At 39.6% G+C, this 16,463-nt stretch overlaps 1 protein-coding gene across 1 annotated transcript in view; it reads right to left on the bottom strand.

Annotated features, from left to right (window-relative positions):
* Positions 1-16,463, bottom strand: part of KDSR (3-ketodihydrosphingosine reductase) — a 1,199,410-nt gene that overhangs the window by 1,006,902 nt on the left and 176,045 nt on the right. The window contains exons 3-4 of the mRNA XM_044065256.1: positions 8,912-8,968; positions 8,734-8,799 (exon numbers count right to left, since the gene is read on the bottom strand). Of these exons, the coding sequence (XP_043921191.1) occupies positions 8,734-8,799; positions 8,912-8,968 (123 nt within the window). The remainder of the gene's footprint in view (positions 1-8,733; positions 8,800-8,911; positions 8,969-16,463) is intronic.

The following is a 16,463-nucleotide window of genomic DNA, read 5'->3' as shown; positions in this document are numbered from 1 at the left end:
GATTAAGGCAGCCATGAAACCCAGAGCACTGAGGATCTCTCTTGCTGTGTAGTGAGTCTCAGTGGAGAATATTCTGAAGTAGCTGGCTAGGGTGTTGACTTTCTCCTAAGGGATAAAGGCATGCAGAGTGGAAGTGCTCAGTCTGCAGCCCAGAAAAGTCAAGTCACTGATGGGACTGAGATTAAATTTTTTGAAACTGATGGTGAACCTCAAAAGAGTCAGGAGATGTACACTGTAATGAATATGCTTCAGGAGGTTGCCCTTGGACAAAGCCTGAATTAGACGGTTGCCTGAGTATGGGAAGATTTATATGTCCCGAGTGCAGCAAAAAGCCACCACTGAAGCTAAACACTTTGTTAAGACCCTTGGAGCTGCAGAGGGACCAAAGGGAAAAGCTGTAAACTGAAAATGTGATAATCTAGTAAAGAATCAGAGAAATATTCTGCAGGAAGGGTATATAAGAATGTGCAGATAAGCATCCTTTAGGTCTAGGGATGAAAGGATATCATGAGGAAGAATGAAAAGCAAAAGAGTGGGCAACAACAAAAGTGACTGAAAGAGGTCCAAAAGGTGTCTTCAATGACCTTCCTTTCTTGTACCAAGAAAAATTCTTGAATACAAACCTTTTTCTAAGAAGGTTAAGAGGACCTCTTTGATGGTTCCTTGTGCTGGTAAGTATTGGATGATAAGGTCCAGATGGTGAATCTGGTTGGGAGGAGGTAGGGGCATTCCCCTTAAGAGAGGGAATGCTTTCCCATGTCATAACATAGTCTCCTTAATAATGTTCAGGACCCATTTTTCCAAGGTCACTATTTCGTAGAATGGAAGACAGATTGTCTTCTTGAGAGGAAGTGAGGAGGGAGAGGAATGGGAGGTATTCACAGGGGCCTACTACCAAACTATGCCCCCCCAAAGTGGTATCCCTGAAGTTTATCAGGGAATTTTTTCCTAGGGGTCTTCCTTTGCTTATAAAGGGCCTTGAGTATCTCTCAGCAAAAGAGGTAGATTTTTCTGGGTAATTTCTATGGTACCTAGGAATTTTGGACAGAAGAACCTCATGGCAGTCTTTCACTGTTTTGCCTTGTTCTTGCAATGCTTTGTAAAGACTGGCAGCTTGTGGGCCAAATGGAAAGTTATTATCCAGAGGAGAATATAAACTTTTAGACTTGAAATCTTCAGGAATAGGCTGACCTCACAGCCAGCCAGATTACCTGATGACTGAGTCAGTAGCAGCTTCCTTGGAAGAAGCGGCCACAACATCACAGCTGCATTTAATGCTGTCTCTGGCTATTTGTGAAGCCAGGGCCACTAGGGTCTGCATGTGTTGTTTTGATACTGGTGTCTAAGGTTCTGTGATGGCCTTATTAAAGGACTGAAGCACAGAAAGTATTTTGTCATTTGAGTTTGATAGTTAATGGCTCTGAAAGCCAGTGTGGAGGACATGCAGACTTTTTTACCTAGTCTAGCCATTGCTTGCTTGCCCTTATCAGTAGGAAGTATATCAGTACTGGAACTATATTGGAAGGCTTGTCACAGGCCAAGGAAACTACAGCAAGATCTGCCACAGGGTTTTTGCTTAGGTACTCAAGTTCATCAGGAGCTTTACAGAACCTTTTGGATGCTGGAGGCTGAGAGTTAGGTGTAGAGGCACTGGCTTGAAAGGCATCCAAGTATGCCTTCAGCACAGTGGGGACTGAAGGTGGTGCAGGAGTGCCCATCTCTAAATGGTTGTAGCATCTGTTGAGATTACCATCTGAAGTGCTTCATCATGCTTTGCAATGATTCTCCAAAGGAAGCCTCTTCCAAGGGGAAATTAGGAGACAGAGAGTGTCCTTCGTTAGAGGAGAGCTACTTTGGAGAATGTAGCTTTGAGCAGTAGTCCAAACAACGTTCTGAATCTGCTTTTGGTTCCTTCTCGGAGGAGGAAGAATCAAATGTCTGTTTTGTGATGCAGCCTATATAGGCTGGGTCACAAAGACTGGAGGCTTCAGAGACATAATAGCTTTAAATAATACCTGAGAAAAATAGTTCCCTTTGTTTTCCATGGAAACTGAAGGGGATGATGTATGTTTAAGTTTTTGTTTCTTTTTTTTTTTTTTTTTTTAGAGGTGATGTCTACCTGTACCAGCTTAGGTAGTTCGGGGCCCTTGCGTATTTTGATAAGAGCTCCTGGAACTTCTTCCTGTACTAGGATATGAGGGACTTTGTGTGGGTCCTCTGAAATAATGAGGCACTGTTCATTGGAGAACTTGGTTGTCTGGAAGACCTTAGCAGCAGTACTGGCCTCCAGCTGGGTAGCAGCAGCAGGCTCGAGATAAAATGTGATGTACTGCAGGTTCGACCACCTCAATGGGCATGTCCAATTCTGAGATGACTAAGGTAGAATCCTCTCTGGGTCTTTTAAGTTAATTTTTTTTTCTTGGGAGGGAGCCTGAAGTGTGGGGATTCCGCCATGATAGAGTGGGCTAAGCGTTTTAAGTGCTGGGTCTCAAGGAAGGTATTAAGAGTGGGAAGCTTCAACTGGAGAGCTTTAGGAACAAACTACTTACAAATGGAAAAGATCTGTAGTTGTGTTCAGGGTCTAGAGACTAGACAGAACAGGCACTAATCACACTTACCCCTCCTAGCTGACATCTAATAGTTAATACACAGTCAAAAGGTTAGAAAGGAAAGATCCCCAAACAGGGCACTTATCTGACTCAGACAAGCGAAGCTACATTACCAAAGAACCAAATGATAATAGTCCATCGGGTGTAAGGACCTGTGTTTAGGCTGGCAGTGAAATGGTCTGAAGATCTCATGGATGCATCCATTTATACACCCCTACACCAACTAGCTGAAGTCATTATTCAGATGTATGCCTTCTGAAAGGTAAAGTTTTGGTACCCTGGGCCAATTTCAGCGGGCGACAACCCATCTGTTATGACTACTGCATACAGTGATCGTAGGTGCCGGAACCATAGGGTGAGGGTGAGGGAGCACCCCCCCCACACACACACTTTTACAGCTGCAAATCAACACACAGGGCACTGAACATACGTTGAATTTAAACACAAAAGTGTGCCTGATTACAGAGACAACACTCACAGGTAAGCTTATGGCGCCGTTTACTGAAACTGCTCTGCTGGTGCTCTGTTTACTTTATTTTACTGTACTAAGCTGGTGCTATGTAAGCTTAAGGCTCTTACTGAAGATGGTGCTATTAAGGCTCTGTTTTTACTTTACTTACTGAAGCTGGTGTGTCCGTTTACTTTACTTTACTTTCTGAAGCTGCCTCAACACTCATGGGTAAGCTTAAGGCTCCATTTACTGAAGCTGCTTCATTTTTATTTTACTTTATGTACTGAAGCTGGTGTGTGCGTTCTTAAGACTCTGTTTACTGAAGCTGCTCTGCTGGTGCTCACTTTATTTACTGAAGCTGGTGCTGTGTAAGCTTAAGGCTCTTACTGAAGCTGGTGTGTCCGTTTACTTTCTGAAGCTGCCTCAACACTCACTGGGAGCTTAAGGCTCCGTTTACTTTACTGGTGCTGTGTAAGCTTAAGGCTCAGTTTAGTGAAACTGACATTTTTGCTTTATCTACTGAAGCTGCCATTTTTAATTTATGTACTGAAGCTGCCATTTTTACTTTATGTACTGAAACTGCTCCCAAACCTGCACAGAACTCAGTGCACGGTACATATGCCGTTCCATTGCCTATGCAGTGATCACAGCATGCTTCCTGCTCATCCAGTTCCTGTTTTACAAATTCCAGATCTGTCAGGGAAGCCTGTCAGATGTGGTGTGAGGGTTCGTTGTTCCCAACGTGGGTTATTAGGATATATAAGTAGTAAGAGTAGGATATATCTGTAAGGGTTCTGCTTTTTTCATATATTTAGATTCAGATTATTGCATTATCATACACTGAAATGTTTGAGGAATTTTAATGCAGATCTGCATTCTTCTAGTGTGTAATGTCATCAGATGAATTTCTAGCATTTATCTTTTGTATTTCATTTGTTGACTAGGTAGGTGGGCTATTCCATAGACCCTTATCAGTCATGACTCAGGCTCAAGACAGAGCAGTACAAAGATAATAAAACAGATGGCTGATTGAGTAATGTATCGCAAGTAATGTATACAGGACTGCTGATGTTACTGTAAAGTGTGTGTACATATATATATATATATATATATATATATATATATATATATATATACACATACAGACACACACACAGACGCACACACACATATATATATACATATATATATATATATATATATATATATATATATATATATAAATATAAAAAATATGTGTGTGTGTATGTGTGTGTGTATTAGAAGTTAAAAATATATGTATATAACGAATAAAGTAAAATTAATGGTAAGAAGGTCCCTGTTCACCTGAAGGATACTGTAAACAAACTAACTGGTACTATGTATATGTATTTCAATGTTTACATTCCCATGTCAATTGTGTCAGTTTTTCATGGTTACAGCAAAGATGCATAGTGTGAACATACCTACAGTTAGGGTCTTCTGATGCACTGCTGTGCCTCCCATGACTGTACTCCTACACAATTAACTGATTTTGAATTTATTTACTGGGTAAGAAGATTGGTCCATGTCAGATGTGTATTTTGCAGCTACATCCAGACTACATGGAGAAGTTTACATGCAATATGTGGGGGCAGTTTTTAGAGTAACCAGTCAACCAGCAAATTTATTTTTATTCTTACCGGTAGTCTATTCTTCTTTTGTCTTTTCTTTTAATACTTCTGCCCTTTTTTCCTGCAACATTCTCGCTAAACTTTTGTGGATACTAATCACTAGTGCTATTGGTCATCATTTGTGTAATTCTTTAGCTTCCATTTTTTATAAGCACTTTATTAAAAGCAATTGTTTATTAGCTGTACATTGATGCCTTTTTCCGTGTCATTCCACACATATCACTATTTAAGACACGCCATTAATTTAAACATCACGGCCAGAACTCAGCTCGAGGTACGTACGTGTGTGTGTGTGTGTGTGTGTGTGTGTGTGTGTGTGTGTGTGTGTGTGTGTGTGTGTGTGTGTGTATATATATACTTTGCTCTGTTCCTCTTAAGATTTGTGGTTTTGTGGCAAATCAGTGAAAACAGAATTCACTAAATAATGATAGCCCTTTAAGTTTCAGTCTCCTCTCTTTTTTGGAAACACATGGTAACACAAAACACTATTTCAGCAACTTTCTAAGATTGTACAAGCAATATTTAAAATGTATCCTTGGTTTTGGGCCTTTGCCCCCCCCCCCAATAAATTTTGGCTTTTTCCAGATTTCTTCTGCTGTGAAATTGAGAGATCTAGTTGTGTCAAGTGGATGCTGCAGCAGTAGTGTTGTTGCCTCACAGCAAGAGGTCCTCTGGTTTAATTCTTGGCTGGAGTGCCTTCTGTGCAGAGTCTGTATGTCCTCCCTGTGTTCGTGTGGGTTTCCTCTGGGTGCTCTGGTTTCCTCCCATGTTACAAAGAGATACATCTGGAGCATTTCTCTCTGGGCCTCTGCTGAAAATTGGCTTTGTTCCACATCAGACTTTCCTAGAAAACAAATGTTAAATAAAAAGTGTTTCAAGGAGTGGAGACCTTCAGGGGTGGAGAAGTTTAGTGTTGCTTATTCCAAGTCTGTTTGCATTGTTAGTAGCACAACAGGTTTAGCCTTACTTTTGATGCAGAAGGCTATGGGTTCTACTCCCAGAGTATGTAGATATATTGCTGATACTGTACTGTGTTCCCCTTTAAAGGGAGTGGATGCTGGAGTCCTATGAATGCCCTCCTTTGGAAGAGTTACCTAGTAAATATGAACCTGTTATCAGTTTGCCATCCATTCCCTATTGCAATATTACCAGCTTATCATTTTTAATGTAACATAGGCAATTTATTCTTCAAGGGCAACAGCCACTTTATTTGTAGATGAAACAATGAAATGTAAAGTTGTTTCTTAGCAGCAGCCTGTTCATTAGTTAGAAATCCCTTTTATGTGGAATTATTTAGATGACTTACTTCTGCAGAGATTTTGTATATTTACTGATATTGGTGGATTGTAATGACAGAAGTTTAAATGGCGTTTTGTGGTTCAAATTTTCTGAAATGGGTAGCTTTGTCATTATCGGTTCATACATTTTGTTTCATTGCTTACTAGAAGACTGTTCAAAACTAGAAATTTAAAACCCATTCGAACAACTGGTGCTGTATTATACAAGGAATATAATTTAATACAATCAGGAAGGTGAATAAAAGAATGCATACATGCATGCATGGCTCTAAAAATGTGTTTGAAAACAGCCCAGAGGAAAGTGTGAAAGGCTTAAAATCATGGGCATATTTTAAGCTTTACTCTTGTTACCAAAATAATGGATGATGGTAAAACAGTTAACACCACATTACCTTGACCTGGCCAAGCCTTTTGACACAATCCCCTGGTCAGGTGTAGTACAAAAGATGAATACTGTAGGAGAAAACATTTGCATCACTAACTGGATTGCCAACTTGCTCACAGGATGCAGGAGATCAAAATGATGAGTCACCAATGGATTTCCCCAGGGTTTAGTGCTGAGACTTTTTCTGTATGGTATATACATTTCAAAAGTAGAAAGAAATATCAAATGCTTTGACCTGCTACGTTTGAGATGTCTGCAAGCTAGGAGCAGTTACTGAATCCCCAAACGACTTAACCATCATACAGGAAGGTTTGTCCCAAATAATAACGGGTGTCAAAATCATGATAATGCCCTCTGAGAACTGACCCAATTGTTTGGCATTTGGGAACTTGTGTGTACAGTGACCAACTTTTGACCAACATGTGCCCAGAGTTATAAGAAAGCCTTTCTGTATTGCACAGCTTATAAACAAATTGTGACTAAATCTAGAGAAGTTGTTGTCCCCCTTTACAAAGCTCTCATTAGGTCAATCATTTTGTATAATGTCCACTCTGGCATGTATGAATACCTTCAGAGATGCCTTATTAAAAGGATACAAGTCCTAAACAGCGGGTCTTGCTTGGACCACCTCAAGGATTTATTACTATACTCAGTATCCTACAGAGTACTTAGAGGTGACATGTCTGGTATACAAGGCATCCTATGAACCAACACGAACAGACCACAGCTCCAAAACAGGTGCAACAGTTTATTAGGTTTAGTGCTTTTTTCTCCTAATAGAGACTTCCTCAGAGCAAAAAAACAGTGTTAAACCCAGCCCTTAAATACCCATGAATCAAGTAGTTTAATTAAATCACATGACAATGCCGAACAAACTTACAATACGAACATAAATATATGTACTACAAGTATATACAAGTAAAAATACATTAAAACTGCAACAATAAATACAATCCTATAAAAATACTATAAAAATATAATTTAACCCATTATGCGTTTTAGTTTCAAAATACAACCTATATTTATAGCCTCATTAATTCCTGGATACTGGGTTGCATCCAATCTAAGTTTCCATTTTAGTTCACAAATATCCAGGTGCAGGTCTATAATTCTTCCCTGAGGATCTTTGGCAACATCGTCAACTACCAAAAACTTGAAAGAGTGATTGCAGTGCTCCTTAATATGTCTATATAGGGCATTAGAAATGTTCCCCTTTCTTATATCATATATATGCTCACTAACACGGGTTTTTAAAAATCTTGAGGTCTTTTCAATATAAAAAAACAGGGCATCTTTGGCACTTGGCCAAATAAACTATATTAACACTATTACAATTAAAATGCCCTTTAATGATAAGGCATCCTCCGACCTAATACAGATAGACCTACTGAACATCAGCAAGTCAAATGGCATCAGAAATACTAAGTCCAGGTATGTAAACTGAATGTTGTGGAGAGTTGTATATATATATATATATATATATATATATATATATATATATATATATATATATGTATATAGATCAGAGAGGCTACCACTGTTCCAAAACAGACTATCCATAAAAATAAAACAAAGATCATCTGCCTATATTCAAATGCAACTTGGATCCAAGGATGGGTAATAGAAAATGTACTCCAGGATTGCTCCTCATACCACTAACGGACAGAGGCAGTTCCTAAATACTGCATCTCTTACATGGGTCCCCCTCAAATTATCTATGGTATGATCACAGTTATTCTCACTAGGGCTAATACACAATTGTCAGCCATGGGATAGGTAAGACCAATCAGAAAATGTTAATTCAAGCACCAAAAGGGAATTGGCTAAGCTTAAAATGTCCTCCAAGTGAACCCATGTTGTGGTAGTAAATACTTATAAAAATTGCCCTTTTTAGATCACTAAGTGCCCCTCTCACCCCTCCACCCCCCCCCAGTCTTCAACAACTTCCGGCACCTATGACAGTGATTTCAATCAGGACATGTACTATCATGTGCCTCTCATCTCTATACATGTGAAATTTCAGCAAATTAAATATACAAGTCAAAATTAATTATAAGGTAGTGCATGGAGCAAGCAGCATGATCATATTAAAAAAAAATAGCTAAATTATATACTGGTTCAGCGCTCCTCTAGTGCAAGATCCAACCTTAAAGTTTAAAGGGGTGCTTAACAATTGTACTTCAATGCTCTTTGCTTTTGAGGTTTAATTTCTTGGCATCCGTGCCTTGAATATATGATGTATACATCACAATCATCTACCTTATAATTCTCTATGTTATGCATAAATACTAAACACCACAGCTACAAATATAAAAAAAAAATAACATTTACTGCATACCTGTTTGATGACATTTTCCACTCGTGTATAATCTTTGGACACATCAACAGATATACACAGCACTACCTAACAAGAAACCAGTCATAATTAATCTTTTAAGAAAAGGTAACAAGACTTCTATATAAAATCTTAAAATAGTAAGCCAAGTTTCCATTTAACACTTATTAATACAACTTACCTGTTTATCATTAATACCATGCTTTTCTATTTCCTTCTTTGCTTGCAGAAGTTTGTCCTAAAAACAAAACAAAAAAAAAAACAAACAAAAAAAAAAACTGCTGAAAAAACATACTTTTGGTTTGGTCTTACCAAAAAAACAGACAGTATTTTACTTGTTGGTTTACTTTTAAAATGGATTGAACCATAGCTTGCAGACAACCACTGCAATGTAAACTTCCAATTTTAAAAAGACATACAGAGTTGGACAGATACATGAATTAAATGTAAGGATCAGGTGTCCTGTACTAGCTTTTTCCCATTCTGGAACAAAGCTGATGCAGTGGTAGCTAGCAATTTGATTGGTCAGTCTTTGCCAATTTTATAAGTAGTTTCATATGATTTACCCTAGAAATAAACTCGGATATATACAGGTGGGCAATGACTGGCTCTGTCTTATTATTAGTACAAAATTTAACTTTACTGTTCAAAATAAATAAAAAGAAAACTCATAATGTGATCTCTGTAGAAAAGTGGCTGAAGTAAAGCAGTAGGTAAGCATACTTAGCACAGTTGTAGATCCCCAAGGTATACAGTCACTGTTAACAGGAAAGCATAACATTAAGGTCTTCTTCTAACCTACCTTGTTTCTCCAGGATCATATATGAAAAAAGCACAAGCATCTTACCTTTCCTATTTGTACTAACAAGTTCTTGCACTGGTAGCCAGTAGCAAAGGTTACATGCATTTGTTGTTCATGTCTGCTTAGTTGTTGCACACACTAAGTTATTCCAAGAGCTTTTAAACCATAACGTTCTGCCTGGGAAGTGTGGATGCAAGTAAACAAATATATTATCTTAGTACTACCACAGAAGACACAAGTCTGACAATAATATAACGATTCTTATTTGGTAGGCATGTATGTTTACATTCCAGCTAAGCATGTAAAAGGCAGAATACAGGAATGTACTGGAAAAATAATTGTGGGGATAAGGGATTTATCTTTAGAAGCTAAGAAAATGAAGTTGACAGTTTTACAAAGGAATATTACAAAAACAATACCAGTAATTTACATACTACAAAGTCTAAGCTCCTGTTGAGACAGGCAGATTACACAGCACACGATTTAGGCTATGACACGCTATTAACAAGCTATATCCTGTAGTCCAGGATCTGACGGTTCAATTGGCCCAGCCGCCGCATCTCTAGCGAGCAACCCACTTAACCATGTGGTCCTTCCAGGTTGCCAGTGAAAACAGACTTGTGCTTAATGGGCTTACCCATTTAACATATGTGTTAAAATAATTAAATTTGCATTTACATACATATAAACCACATACAGACTATAGGTAGATGCATGCGCATCTGAAAGTACTTCATGTATGTTCATGTCTCTAGCAATAGCAGCCTGCGTAGTGACAGTGTAAAAATAAATCCTGAAAATGGACTACAATACTCTTGGGTGAAGTACAGGCTGCCATTAAGCTACCCTGACATTGAAAATATCATCAAAAGGGTGCTTAACAGACACTAGAAGTTGACAGAAAAGTGAGTCGGTATACATTTAAGCAAATATTAAATGAAAACATACAACATACACACACAAGCTCCATTTCCACAATAGTTGCCAAATGTAGTCTAGCTGTAAAAAAACAAATTATTTCTACATAACAGAAATACATGTATGCAAAAGAGGAATCGCAGGCTGTAAAAAAACATGTAACCCAGCAAGTTTACAGTATTTTGGAATGTGCATGGCAAACATCCACTATATCTTGTACAAAACGTCTTATAAACAAAATAATATGCTAAAGAAAAACCTCTTTATGGGGGAAGCGGAAACTGTGGATGGGCAGCATTATTGTCCCTGTGACTACACACATCTCAAAGACCTACTGTAGGCTTGTCCACAATGTGTTAAAAATTCTTCTGTGAGTGAGAATATGGTCAAATGTACAGTAATAGAGCCCACGTAAAACAGTTGTTTCTTTCATTTGGAACTGTGGTTATGCAAGAATCCATGTAGCACAGAACCCTCAGATACTCTCTTGCAGTAGTCAGCTCCTTTTAGTGAATTTTAGGAATATACCCGTATTAGTTTTCCATAGCCTCGGTGGTGCAGCGGTAGCATTGTTGCCCCACAGCAAGAGGTTCTCCTGTTCGATTCTTGGCTGGAGCGCCTTGTGTGTGGAGTCTGCATGTCCTCCCCACAGTCGAGTGGTGTTCGAAAGACATGTGTAGAATGGACGTGCCTTCGTTGAAGGTCGGGCGTCAAACTGGCACCTTGGCAGCTGTAAAAAAAAAAAAAAAAAAAAAAAAAAAAAAAAATCAATCTACTGCCAGTCATTCCAATCATTAGCGGACTGGAGTTCCGCTGTGGCAACCCCTAACCGGGAAAAGCCGAAAGAAGAAGAACCCATATTAGTTTTCCCTTCCTGAAGCAAAGATACTCTGTTCTGTACTGTGTCTACTGGTGAAAGGGGTATGTTCCCCATGTGCACGGTGTTATAGGGAGCAATTCTGAATAGCCATTACTGCATTCTTTTTTCTGTACCAGTATTTCTGAATGCTGGTACAGAAAGCAACTTGCAAACTTTTTTTTGTTCTTCCAGTGTACTTCAGACTGAAGTGAACATTTCGTCAGAGCTTCTTTTTTTTTTTTTTTTTTTTTTTTTTAGCTTTTGATCTTCAATTTGAGTAAAGGGTGTGGGGTGAAGTTCAGGGACCAGCCCAGGGCACTGCTTGAGCCAGCTACACCTCTGGTCCACAACTATGCCCAGAAGTTAAACAGACTACAATGTGACCCACCACTTCAACATTCACAGTTATTCCAAGAGCTTGAAATACCAGTAACATCAGATTCCAGGTGAGCAACAGCTGCAAAGAACAGGAAGATAAATCAAAAGGCATTAATCCATATAAGAAAAAATGCAAATACCATTTGAAATGATATAAGCAAACAAAATGCACTCTAAAACCTTATCTTGACTGGTATGGCAAAGGCTTGAAGGTCTTTAAATTCAAAAAGATGATGTCCCACCTAGAACTGGAGGGTATGTTTTGAGGGATGAGGAAATGAGAACAAACAACTTGAAATTTTCTGTTTAGACTGTGCACTTCCACCCTTTTCGTGGAATCAATATGTAGGGTACTTCCCATACCATTTTTATGCGACCACATCTAATAATCCTCTCAGGAAAAAAAAACATCTCTGTTGAATCCATCTTTGGGTTTACAGCTAATTTCTAGTTTAACCCAATGAGAATAACTAGCATTAACAAACATTCTAAAAATTCTTATCTAAAGCAGACCTGGGACAGGCAGTTTCTTTCCCCAGTTTAGCAAAGCCTGTAACACCTTTCCTGCATTCCACTGCAACACATCCCACATACACAACTTGTCTAATAAACATGCATACCTGCTCTACAGATAGCATACTATATTCTAAACTGCTAATACAACATTGACAGGACAGCCATCAGCAAAGGGGTACTTCTACATATATAAGAATACTGCCTTCTTATCGGGTCTATGTTATATATTCGAACTTTCAAAACATTGAATACCATATGTTCGAAAACATATGGTCGAAGTTTGAAAGACCGAATATATAATAAAAAAAAAAGAAAGAAAAACATGCTGGCCCCCCCCCCCCCCTACTTAAATAAACCAATTCAGAGACTGCATTTCAGTGCAGAAAAGGGAAATTCTTCCATTCTGCACTGTATGGCACTGTTAAATTCAACCTTCGAACTCTTGAAATGTTGATCATATGGTGTCGACCATATGACGTTCGACATTTCAAGCGTTCGTTGTTCTGACAGGAACCTCTTCTTATCTCCATCTTTTAAAAGAATACTCAAGCTACAAATCAATACAAAAGTGTCAGTTCATAACAGCAGCAGGCATAAAAGCTTCATCACTACCCTGTGATTTAAGAGTCCATAAGGATGGCTTCCCATTGCACTAAGGATCACCTTACGCATTAGCACACTCAATCACACTTACAAGGTACTCCAGATTGACCAATGAAAAGCTTTACAGCACCTATTCATGGTCAAGAATTTTCCACATTTCTAAGATCATTACATTCTCCTGCTTTTACACCTGTCACACCTCTTTGGTCACTGACCTTATATCATACCTCTTAACTTAAGAAATCAGGACAAAGCCTAAAATAATGGGGGGACAAAGGCCCAAAAATAGGGACAGATTTTAAATACAGCTCTTAGAATTATGCTAGAATAACAGGACTTGTGTTGGCATGCATTTTCTGATGGATATGAAGTCTGAAATGCAAATATATGTCATTATTTGGTCATTTTTTAGCAACTTCAATCCTCTGTGATTTGCCAGAAAACCACAGATTTTATGAGGAATAAAGAAAATATTTGAGGCAAAAATCTGGACGTTCTGCAAAAATCTGTACAGTTGAGAGGTATGCCTTATGTTAACAGTGCCCTCTCTAACGTCAGCTAATCCATAGAACTCCCTGTCACCTACCCTAAACCTGCTCCCTAAATTATCTTTCTTCTCTAATCAGTTCAAATCCCACCAGCAACAACAATTTAAACTTATGTGCTTTGGAGATATAACTTGACTCCTTAGAATACCTATACACTGTATAGGTACGTTCTGCTCTATGAGGATCTTAAGTAGTTTAGCTTCACATTCCCATGGTAGTTTTTAGCGGTTCTATTTTGCATACAAAAAACTCCAAGGAAGGCAGAACAAAGATATGGTGGGACATTCATTTAATGCCCCTATCCATAAGGGACATGGGTGTTAAACTGGGAATGAATTTGCACAGGGACAATAATGCTGCCCATTCATCCAAATTACATTTGAATAGAGTTAAGATGAGTATTTCACTTATTATGGCGCGAAAGACGTTTTCCCTGTAATACCCACCTATACTTCCAACATGTTATACTTATGTTGCAAAAGAGAGATCCATTGAGCAACTGTTCACGCTACCACTGGATTTGTGAATGTGTAATAAGTCTGACAGGACAGGGTGTGTCAAGGCCCTATACACGAGGCAGAGGTCACCTCCTAATAGTATGTATGATACCAAGAAGAGGGATAAGGCTTTGATACAGTCTGCATAGTTTTTGTGATTCACACCCTTGATTTTCTTTTAAGTAAGAAAAGTGCTGTGGTTGCTCCAACAGAAAGTGTTTCAACAGGTGCACACTGAATGGAGCATTATACTTTATGACCAGCCTGATGACAGAAAAGTACATTTGGAATGTCTACATCCCTGGACCTGGACGCCATACCTTTAGATATAAGCTGTGTGATAAAAAGATTTTCTTACAATACTGGATACATGGTTATCAAAGGATATTTCACAGTTAGAGGTTATCAGGTTCTCTGATCCCAGACTACTAGATTAAACTTTCAGGGGGTGTGCTGACAATGTGAAAGTTACAAGGGAAGTCATGTTTGCCAAAGGACACAAAAGTACAGTTGTGTACCTACCATAAATGTAGATATTCGAGTGTATTCACTGTTGCAGTCATTACACTTGGGTTATCCTGCTGGCAGGCTACCCGCAGTCGGCCTGAATTCCAAAGTCCTGGTCCAGCGTCGGTTGCTGTCACCTCTTCACTGACGTCAGTGCGTCAGCGGTATAAAAGATGCAGCCGACGCCATTTTCTTAAGTTTTTCCTTGCCCCAGATGTCAGGTGCCCCAAAAGGGTAGGCTGTAAAAATTATGATCATAAAAAAGCATGCACATAACCTTCATCTACAAGCAAATACACCACATAGGTTGTATAGAATAGATAGGGACAGATGAGTCCCAGCAAAGAAAAAAGGGGGATGGAGGGAGGGTAACCTGGACTGCAACAGTGAATACACTCGAACATCTACATTTATGGTAGGTACACAACTGTACTATGTTCATCGTGTTTCACTGTTGCAGTCATTACACTTGGGTTGAATCCCAAAGCTGAGGTAGGGCGGCTGGGCCTAAACAGAGTTTGGAGTGGCTATGAGGCTCTGCAGAACTGCAGTGGCAAAGCCTGCTCTGGATTTAGAATAGAGAGGTAAATGGTAGTGCTTTGTAAAAGTGTGCACTGAAGTCCATGTTGCAGCCTCCAAAATATCCTTGGTTGGTACTCCTCTGAGGAAGGCTGCTGAAGTGGCTGCTGCTCTGGTAGAATGTGGCCTAATGTCCTTGGGCACTGATTTGCCATGTTGTGAATAGCAGAAACAAATGCAGGGGGCTATCCATTTTGAAATAGCCTGTTTTGAAATGGCTTTTCCTTGGGAACCTGCAGCATATGCCACTAAGAGTTGCTCAGTCTTTCTGAAGGCTTTAGTCTTGTCCAAGCAAAAGCGTAGCTGTCTGTGTATGTCCACAGTATGCAGAAGTCTCTCTCCCTTATTCTGTGGGTTTGGGTAAAAGGTAGGCAAATGTATGGTTTGGTTAAGAGCCACGCTGGACACTACCTTAGGCATAAATGTCGGGTTTGTCCTTAGAGAAACCCTGTCCTGATGGAAAATAATAAAAGGTTCCACAGCCATTAGCGCCTGTAACTCAGACTCTTCTTGCTGAAGTTATTGCTAGGAGAAGAGCGGTTTTCCATGACAAGTATTTAATCTCTGCTGTATTGGCAGGCTCGAAGGGAGGCAGAGTGAGCTTTTCCAAGACAAAATTGAGGTCCCATGGAGGAATTGGAGCTCTCCTTGGAGGTCTTATGTTTTTGACCCCTCTGAGAAACTGTCTTAGCAGTGGATGAGAAAAAATAGGTGGTTCCGTATTGTAATGCTCTGAAATGGCAGAGGCATGGATCTTAATTGATGGGAAGGATAGGCCTTTGTCCAGCATCTCAGTTAGGTATTGCAAAATCTGAGGAATATTTGGTTCAAGCGAGTCAATTCCCTGCGCTTGATTCCAAGCACAGAATCTCTTCCATTTTTCTGCATAAGATTTTCTGGTGCTGGGCCTCCTGGCCTCCAAAATAACATCCATAACTGCTTTAGAGAGAGGTGTGTTCTGAATGATTACATTATCCGCCATGCAGCCAGATTTAGGGTTCTGAGTTGGCTGTGCAGGATCTGATTGTTCTGCTGGGTCAGTAAATGAGGTAATAAAGGCAATGTCCAGGATGGGCCTTGAGACAAGCTCTTTAGGATTAGGTACCAGTGCTGGCGTGGCCAGTCTGGGGCAATCAGTATCATTTTTGGCTTCTCTTGTCTGACCTTTAGGAGTACCTTGGAGAGGAGAGGCAGAGGAGGGAAGGCATATTAAGGGCTTTCCAGCTGAATGAAAGGGTGTCCACTTCCCATGCTTGCTTGTGATAAGTCCGAGTGCAGAATCTCTGTAGCTGGCAGTTGTGAGGGGAAGTGAATAGATCTATGTCTGGGCATCCCCATTCCCCTGTTATCATGTTGGAGATTTGTGGGTCCAGTTTCCACTCGTGAGGATCCATGAGGTTTCTGCTTAGTTCGTCTCCCAAAGTATTTGTCTTTCCTGGCAGGCATTGCACTTGCAGATGTACTTGATAAGTCAATGCTGTGTTCCACAAAGTCATGGCGTGCCTGCAGAGGGGGTAGGAATGTGT

Source organism: Protopterus annectens, chromosome 3.part0 (genome assembly GCF_019279795.1).
Source record: "Protopterus annectens isolate FY-2018-M chromosome 3.part0, PAN1.0, whole genome shotgun sequence".
NCBI lineage: Eukaryota > Metazoa > Chordata > Ceratodontiformes > Protopteridae > Protopterus > Protopterus annectens.
The sequence above is the reverse complement of the archived record's forward strand: the minus strand, read 5'-3'. Positions and strand labels throughout refer to the sequence as shown.